The sequence below is a fragment of the Colletotrichum aenigma genome (assembly GCF_013390185.1).
Source record: "Colletotrichum aenigma strain Cg56 chromosome Unknown KSG_Cg56_contig11, whole genome shotgun sequence".
In the NCBI taxonomy this organism is placed as follows: domain Eukaryota; kingdom Fungi; phylum Ascomycota; class Sordariomycetes; order Glomerellales; family Glomerellaceae; genus Colletotrichum; species Colletotrichum aenigma.
In genome coordinates, this window is record NW_023500917.1 from 160,130 (window position 1) to 168,363 (window position 8,234).

Below are 8,234 nucleotides of genomic sequence, written 5' to 3' on the forward strand. Positions count from 1 at the left end.
TCACAGCTTCCACCACGCCTTCCTCCCCCTCTCCCTCTCTTCCCTGTCCCTCTCATCCCTCTCCCTCCTCCTCCTCGGTCTCCGCTCCTCCACCTCCCTCGCCTCTTCCTCCCCACCCTCACCATCTCTCAGCCTCTGCCTCTCCCTCGACCCCACCGCCTCCAGCTCATAGTCCAGCACCGCAAGCGCATCCTTCACCCGCCCAAGCAACACCTCGAACCCCTCAAACGCACATCCCCCACGTGTCCCCTTCTTCGCCTCCGCGCGTATCTCGTGTAGCGTCGCGTTGAACTCGTACACCCTTCCCGCCGCGTCCTCCAGCATCCTTGTCGCGGACTCGAGCGTGGTCAGGAGGGCGTCGCGGCGCGGGAGGAGGGGGGTGAAGAGGCGGTCGTATGCGTAGAAGACGTCTTCGGCGGGGCTGTGTGGTGTGTCACGGAGTCAACGCGGTCCTCAAGACCTGGGTGTTCAGGGACTGCAGTCGACTCACAAGGTATTCGGGTCCAAGCTGCCAACGGCGAGTTTGAACGCGCCCAGCACATCCCCTTCCATTCCCCTCGCCTGCCTTAGCGACTCCAGGGCCGATTGCAAGGGCACGGCGAGGGCGTTGTGGTCGTCCCACCAGTTGGGCAGCTGTGCCGTCACACCGCGGAAGATGCCCTCGGCCGTGCTGTTCCACACACCCTCGCCACCACCTCCGTTCCCATGCCGCTGTTCCTGTTCCTGTTCCTGTTGCTCCTGCGCCTGCGTGTCGATCCCCCACGCCATGAGAAGCACCGTATCCCTCAACGCACTCACCAAATTTCCCGGGCCAGCGCGCGCGCGGATGCCTACCAGCACGCGCGCGAGGTGCACACTCGTATCGTCCAGCAGATCGACAATATCATGACATACGTCCGCGGGGATGGCGTGGGCGCGTCCGAGGGTGCACAGCTCGGTGAACTCGCGTTGCACGGCGGGGAGAGGTGTGGCGGGGGTGCTGGTGTCGAGGAGGCGGACGAGGCGGGCATAGGGGTGGACGAGGGTGGTGAGGTTGCGGAGCGTGATCGGCCGTGGGCGCGGCGGTGGCAGTGGTGTGTTTTTGATGGATCGGAGGTCGGAGGAGCTCAGGACGGCGGCAAGGATGAAGGCTCCGGCGATGAAGCATGCGATGATCAGGGGGACGAGCCAGCGCCGGGCAGAGGGGTATGACGGGACGGCGATGGGGTCGTAGTCGATGACGGTCAGGTTATCGTGGTGGTGTTCGGAGTCCGGGTTGGAGGAGGAATCAGAAGAAGAGGTGTCATCGTCGAGAAGCACCTCGCTGCGGTTGCTGAAGTGGATGCGCAGGCGCCGGCGGGTGCGCCAGGAGGCGTGGAAGCAGAGGGAGAGTATCTGGCGGTTGAAGGGCGGCGGGAGGGCGAGGGGGAGGTTGAGCTGGATGGCCTGGCCGGTTTGGTCGTCTTCGTTTTCGGTCTTGTTGTTGTCGCTGTCGGCTTCCGTCTTGTTGTTGGCGGTGATGCTACTCTTGCGGCGCCGTCTTTGTGGCGTGGTTTGCAGACCAGGCGGAGGGCTGTCCGACGGGCGGCGGCTGGACTTGCTGCGCGTGACGGCCGGCATTGCATCGCTTCATCAAGGAAGAACGCAGGAACTCGATGGGAACCTACACGAGGAGGGCGGCTTATTCGTAGCCCCTGACCAAGGCTAGAGCGGCTGTCATTCCATTTCAACACGATGCAAACGGCGACGGGACAAACACACAAATTGAGGCAATCAACACATGCCACAAACACCTCGGGAAAGCAAACAATAGCATTCAGGACTGCATAACTCTCGAAGACGCGCACAAATCTCGACATACACGGCAACGAGTCCGTAAACATATGATCCAATCAATTGACCTAACACGACAATCTACTCTTTATTGTTCTTGGCGGTGTCCGCGTTGGCCTCCCGCTCCATCATCGTGTGGCGATGCCAGTGCAGCACCTTGACGCGCACCTCGCAGTCGACCGCCTCGAAGAGGTGGCTCTTTTGCTCTTGCAGGACGCGGTCCAGCTCGGCGTCGATGTCCTGCAGCGAAGCGAACGGGGCATACAATGGCAGTGGCAGTGGTTGGTGTTGGTGCTGGTGATCCTGGTATTGCTCGAGGACTGACGCCGCATCATGTTCTGGCTGTGGCTGGGCTTGTGGCTGCTGTGGCTCAGCAAGTGGGACCGAGGGGCGTGGCTGATACTGGAAGCCCTGTGGCTGGCGCTGCTGTGGCTGCGACTGCTGCTACTGCAGCTGCTGCAGCTGCACCGTCTTGGTGCCCCGCCACGAATCAAGGTACCGCGGGTCGCGCATCGCCGCTTCCACCGTCTGCCGGTCCTGCGCCGACTGCAAGCCCGGCGCTTTGCGAACGAGCTGGCCGATGTTGGTGAGGCCGGAGCGCATGATGCGCGAGGACAGGACGGAGCGTCTGTCGTCATCGTCATCAGCATTGTTGGCGTTGATGGCGGTGTTGTTGGCGGTGTTGTTGGCGGCGTTGGCGTTGGCGTTGGTGGTGCTGAGGTTGTTGTTGTTCATGTTGGTGGCCCAGTTGGTGTAGGCTTTGATATTGGCACCCTTGCGAGCAGCTGTGGCCTGGTTCTTCTTGGCATCGAGCGCTAGATATTCCTTGTCTCTCTCACTCAACTCGCGCTTGTTCTCGAGGTACTCGGCCATCTCGCGCGACGTGATGGAGTCTGAATCTGGAATGGTGACGGTGGAGGTGAGTCTGTGTAGACAGACTTCTGCAAAAAGACGGAATAGATGCAGAAACGCAGCACATCGTATTTTCAGCCTCCTGCACCTTTATGCTGCTTTTCAGACCGTACATCTTCCCATCCAATCTCACTCTCCGAGACAAGAACCACTCACAAGACACCTAACAAAGAAGCCCACAGATCCCGTCCCGTCACGCGTCTCCCAGATCCCTCCTGTCACCTCAAGCTGCATCACGCACCACCCCTCCAAGCAGCCGCTCCCAAATCGCACCCATCGGCGGCGCCTTCGCCTCGCCCACCTCCCGGATTCCCATCTCCCGCACCGCGGCACGGTCCAGCGCGCCCTCTAGCACCTGCAGCTCCTCCAAGCACCGGTCGCGCATCGCCTCCGCCTCCGCCCGCTCTTCTGCGCCGGCGTGCGCGATGCCATGCTCGAGGAAGTCGAGGTGCACCTTGAAATCGAACAAGTTGCCGGCTGCTTCGAGCATAAGGTTGCGGAGTTCGGCGAATGAGAGGGCGTCGAACTCGGCGGCAAGGGCGTCAAGCTCCGCGGCAGCGTCATCCTGCTCCTCCTCCTCTTCCTCCTCTGCGACGGGAGGCAGCTGCGCGCGGTGCGCAACTCGCGATCGGATCGGGGTAGGCGGTGGGGTGAGGATGAAAACATTCGAGACCGAGTCCTCCGGGCGCACTGTGCCTCTCTCATCCTCATCCTCATCATCTCCATTCTCACTCTCACTCGCACTCGCACTCGCACTCTTACTCTCACTCTCATTCTCAACCTCTTTCTCATCCAGCGCCAACAACCGCTCCGCATCCTCCTTTGCAAAACTGACCCCATCCCACTCCTCCTTCACAAACGCCTTCGCCCACTCCTCATACACCACCTCGCCGTCCTCATCGTACCGCCACACCCCCGCCTTCCCCAGCTCCCTGAATCTTCCCTGCAGTGCGTCCTTCATCCGCGGCACCATGAGCCGGTCGAACTCGGCGCTCCACCGCTTGGCGCCCGGGCCGGGGCGCACGATGTGCATCGCCGCTTCAACCTCGTCCATGTGCCGCGTGTGGCAGCTGCGCAGGTTGAGGGAGTGGCGGATGATGTGCTGGTTCATCGCGCGCGCGCAGCGCGGGCCCCAGACGTGCCGCGTGTTGGAGGCTTTGAGGTTCCTCAGGGGTCGGCCGCATACTTGCTGGAGGGCGTTAGCTGACTGGCAGTGAGAAAGGGAAGGGGGGAGTACGGTTTCGGAGTTGGATTGGCACATGACGGGCGGATGAAGCCGAGATTAGATGAGACCGAGATTGAATGATTGAATACGGAAATGACTGAGGTGGTGATCACCGACAGCCGAAATCTGAGATCTGGTGGTGATGATGGCAAGTTACAAACACACAAACGGCAATCTACTTTCCACCAGCCTCTCTGGCCTTCTTGCGCTCTTCCCGCGCCACCCACGCCCGGAACCGCTCCATCTCCTCCTCCGTGAAACCACCTCCAATGACAGGGTTGTTGCCGCCCTGGGGGGAGACGCTGCGGCTGCGGCCCCGGCCGTTTGCGCGGTTGCACTCCCGACCGCCTGGGCCGAACATGTGGGGGCTGGTGCTGAATAAAGCCGCGGGGGTGTCTTGGGTCTCGCCAAAGTCTGGAAATGCGCCTGGCACAGTCGCAGTGTTTCCAACACTAGGGAATGCGCCGGGCACAGGAGCAGTCTGTCCAAGGGAAGGAAATGGGTTTGATGAAGTGTATCTGCCGCCTGCTGGTGAAGAGTTGGTGGTATCTCTGCGCGTCTCTCCAACCCGAGGAAACGGGTCGAAAGTGACGGTGTCTTGGACGGTCGGACCAGGGCCAGGATTCAAAGGGTGAGCTGTGTCTCTGCCTGTGACTCCCAAGCGAGGGGACAGGTGGGCGACAGTGGCTGCCGTCTCTCCCACGGGGAGATATAGGTCAGTTGTCGCAATTTCTCTGCCCGGTGTCAAAGGTTTCGAAGCACCTCTGCCACCGCCTGCCATCAAAGGCCTAGCGCCCGGCAGCAGGGTAGTAGACACGGGTAGCCGCGAGCCACCACCCACCAATGCCATGGCAGGCGTCTGCTGCGTTTGCGTCTGGATGTGGCGCGGGCGACGGGGAGCAGGGGGCGCCGGCTTGACGGGCGTCGTTTGCGGGGCAACGGTGCCCATGCCGCTCAGATTCAGGACTGAGCCCAAGCCGCTGAGGCTCAGCAGGTCTGCGGCAGCCTGGGCTGCCTCATTGTCAGATTGCTGTGGTCCTGGAGCGGGTTCCGCCGGCGGCTGTTCCTGATCCTGTCATATGTCGGTGTTGTCTTTGTGAAGGTGAGAGGGAACTAACCTCTGCGGCTGCGACATCCTTCTCACCCGCCTTATCCTCCTTCTCCTCCTCCACAATGGCGAGACATCCCTGTTCAACATTAGCATTCTGTCTTTCACGGAAAAAGGGGGAAACGAACCTCCGTAGCTTCTTTCCACGGCCTACATGTCACAAACCCCCGCAGGCTCTTCACGCTCTCCGCCCACTGCGCAGGCCACCGCTCCCCGTCCTCCTCCTCATCCGCGGCAGGGTCGTACAGCGGTTGCAGGAAACGCGCGCGGCGCACGTGCTCGTTGGTGATGGTGTCGGCATGCGGCTGAGCCGGGTCCGCGGCCGCGTAGCGCAGGAGCTGTCGCGCGCGCAGGCTGTAGTCGGTGGCCATCCTCCTGTTTCGTTTCGATGTGACGAGTTGATTGACCCGGAAGGTGCTGCGAAGGGGAGCGTCGGCGGGCCAGTCTGTTTGGGGGTCGTGGTCGTGGTACTCGGTGAGGTGGACGGGGGTGTTGGGCGTGAGCAAGTGGCGGCCCATCGATGGTAGAGCAAAGATTTGCTGATATGGGGGTGAGAAGTGAGGGTTGGAAGGGGGGATGATATATCCTCTTGGTTTTCTGTTCTTGTTTTGCCGGTCTGGATGAGGCTGACGAGAAAGCCTTGACCATATCTGAAATGTGACGAGGCTTCTTCGGGTCGCATGCTGTTTCGGCCCGTGTCTCGTGTCTTCTTTGTCCATCGCCAACCATCGAGCAACCCGCAGCTCAAGTACAAATGCGCGCATCACTCCCTCTGTCATGCCGCGTCTCCAGTCTGCATCACCACAATGCTCCCCCACGGCATCCCCTTCAACATCTTCGTCGCCGTCTGCGTCCTCTTTTCACTCTACCAAGGCTGGACCTGGTGCTCGACACCGCCCCCCGCCCTCGTGATTGAGATCAGGAAGCCCGCTTCAACACAGACTGTCACCAAATGTAAGACACTTCCCCCCCTCTGTTGCCCCTTTCGAGGCAACCACAGCTAACCATCCAAAAGCAAGCGAAACCGTCACGCGAATCTGCCGCGCCTACGCCGCAATCCTCTTCGCAGTGCCCACGAACCGCCCGCCCTCGCTGTACGAATACCTCCACATCGCCGCCGCCTGCGCCCCGTCCCCGGCGCGCTCCAAGTCTTCCTCCGCCCGGCGCTGCTCCACACACCAGATTTATCTGGCTGTCGAGGGCACGTTGATTGAGTACTTTCCTCACGGGGGTTTCTTCTCCAACTCCAACTCCAACTCCAATCCCAATAAGAACAATCGCAATACAAACGATAACAACATAATCCACAACAACAACACCGTCGTGACTACGCTTGTCACAGCCATCCTCTTTGACGAGGACACGCGCACCATGTACGACCACCTCTTCGAGCCTTCACTCTCTGGCGGCGCGAGCGATCGGATTGCGTTTCTCCAGGAGAAGTGCGGCGAGGCGTGGCGGTAGCTTGCTTACTTGCTGCTGAAAAGATGATGACGGAGGAGGAGCTTGCGACGCACAAGGCGGGCAAGGAGAGACTCCGGGCGGAGATTCGCGCGCAGAGGGCTGCGAAGGAGGCGAAGGAGGCGAAGGAGAAGCAAGTGTCGGATGCCTCTGATGTTCCCCCGCAAGAGTCTGTGTCAAAGTCTGGCGAGAAGACACAAGTCCGAAGCTCCATCTCCACCACCACGTCCTCCACCATCAACACCACTATCACCAACGCCATCTTCACCTTCATCGCCACAATCCTCTCATGGTTCTGGTCGTGGTTCAGCTGGCTCCTCACCTTCCGCATCGTCTACATTCCCTTTGGACTGTTCTACTTCTTCACCCCCGCCCTCAACACTCTCCACGCCACCCTCTGCACCACCATCCAAACCCTCCAGACCGACACCCACGACGTATCCATCGCCTCCGCCGCGTCCAAATTCGCCCTCAAGAACCTCTGCCCGTCCCAAGCCTCCGAGGAGCCTCCGTCCTACCCCATCGCGCCCGCGCCTCCCGTTCCACGCTACGGCGACGCCCTCCCGAACCTCGCCGCCTGGGCCTCCCATGCAACAGACTTCACCCCACTCCCGCCGTCCGCCGCCGCGCACCTCACGGCTTTTGAGGGTGCCGTCCGCACCGCCCTGGGCGCTGTGTCGTCGAACCAGCGGGCGGCCCGGAACATCGCGAGGGAAAAGAGCGCGGGGAAGGTGAGGTGGTTCCACGTCGGCAAACTCAACACACCCGCCTCGGCTGCCCGCGCGCGGATCGGCAGACTGAAGATTGTGTTTGACGGCGCGCTGCGCGCCTTCAGAGACCTCGTAGAGCAGCTGGAGCCGGGTAAGGTGGAGGAGACGTTCGGGCCGGTGGAGGCGACGTGCGGGTGGAAGAAGGCGCTGGGGAAGAAGGAGAAGGCGCTGCGCGGGGTGGGGGATGGAGATGCAGACACGAGGACCGGGGAGGTGTTGGCTGTGGTGGAGGCGCAGGGGGCCGTGGCGGGGATCGCGTGCGAGGCAGCCGGAGCCGAGATGAAGCAATTGAGAGAGTTGTGGGGACGGTTGAACAGGGGTGTTGTGCCCGGGTTGGTCGAGCTGGCGAGGGTGGTGCGCGGCGTGGAAGAGGAGGCGCGGGAGAAGGGCGGCTGGGCGACGGGCGCGGATGTCATGAGGTGGGAGGAGGAGCTGAAGGAGCTGGCGGTGGAGTTTGAGAGGGTTGTGAAGAAGGCGTGGGATGGCTGGAATGGGGAGTAATGGTGTTTCGTTCGTCTTGGATTAGATCATTGGTAGAGGAGTTGGTCTTTGGATATTGCCGTGTGGAAATCTGCTTATGTAATGTGGCTTAAGTCGTGTGTTGAAACGGTAATGCAAATACGCCACCAACTCAAAACCAACGTCTGACTTGGATGATATCGCGAAGCACTTGCATCAGCTTCATGGATCGAGATTTGCGCACTTGTCGAGAAAGAGGTCGAGTCTGGCATTTCGGGAGGCTGCATACATCCCAGGCTACAAACTGAGCTTCCGGCGTACGGCGTTGCTCCGTTGTGTCGATAGCCGGCGACATCATCATGCGTGGGAGCGAGGGAGCGCCGTCGCATCGCAATCAAGAATAATAATTTGAGCGAGAACGGCAGGATAAATAGGCCAAGCTGGCAACTCGGTAGAAATAAGCGGAATATTGGAGAAGAAGAATGGG

General features: G+C 60.9%; 5 protein-coding genes across 5 annotated transcripts; 2 read left to right on the plus strand and 3 right to left on the minus strand.

Annotated features, from left to right (window-relative positions):
• CGCA056_v014957 (uncharacterized protein) lies at positions 1-1,599 on the minus strand (the record flags this gene model as incomplete). Its single annotated transcript, XM_037330199.1, has 2 exons — positions 1-421; positions 491-1,599. The coding sequence occupies 2 exons, from the start codon at positions 1,597-1,599 to the stop codon at positions 1-3; spliced, it is 1,530 nt and encodes a 509-aa protein (XP_037171418.1).
• Positions 1,600-2,947: 1,348 nt separating this feature from the next.
• CGCA056_v014958 (uncharacterized protein) lies at positions 2,948-3,835 on the minus strand (the record flags this gene model as incomplete). The annotated part of the gene is made up of 1 exon (XM_037330200.1): positions 2,948-3,835. One exon carries the CDS (start codon positions 3,833-3,835, stop codon positions 2,948-2,950), a length of 888 nt encoding a protein of 295 aa, XP_037171411.1.
• A 289-nt stretch (positions 3,836-4,124) lies between these two features.
• Positions 4,125-5,575, minus strand: CGCA056_v014959 (uncharacterized protein; the record flags this gene model as incomplete). Its single annotated transcript, XM_037330201.1, has 3 exons — positions 4,125-5,021; positions 5,068-5,136; positions 5,186-5,575. The coding sequence occupies 3 exons, from the start codon at positions 5,573-5,575 to the stop codon at positions 4,125-4,127; spliced, it is 1,356 nt and encodes a 451-aa protein (XP_037171419.1).
• Positions 5,576-5,863: 288 nt separating this feature from the next.
• On the plus strand, positions 5,864-6,521 carry CGCA056_v014960 (uncharacterized protein; the record flags this gene model as incomplete). Its single annotated transcript, XM_037330202.1, has 2 exons — positions 5,864-6,011; positions 6,073-6,521. The coding sequence occupies 2 exons, from the start codon at positions 5,864-5,866 to the stop codon at positions 6,519-6,521; spliced, it is 597 nt and encodes a 198-aa protein (XP_037171422.1).
• A 23-nt stretch (positions 6,522-6,544) lies between these two features.
• Positions 6,545-7,789, plus strand: CGCA056_v014961 (uncharacterized protein; the record flags this gene model as incomplete). Its single annotated transcript, XM_037330203.1, has 1 exon — positions 6,545-7,789. The coding sequence occupies one exon, from the start codon at positions 6,545-6,547 to the stop codon at positions 7,787-7,789; it is 1,245 nt and encodes a 414-aa protein (XP_037171421.1).
• Positions 7,790-8,234: the final 445 nt, after the last annotated feature.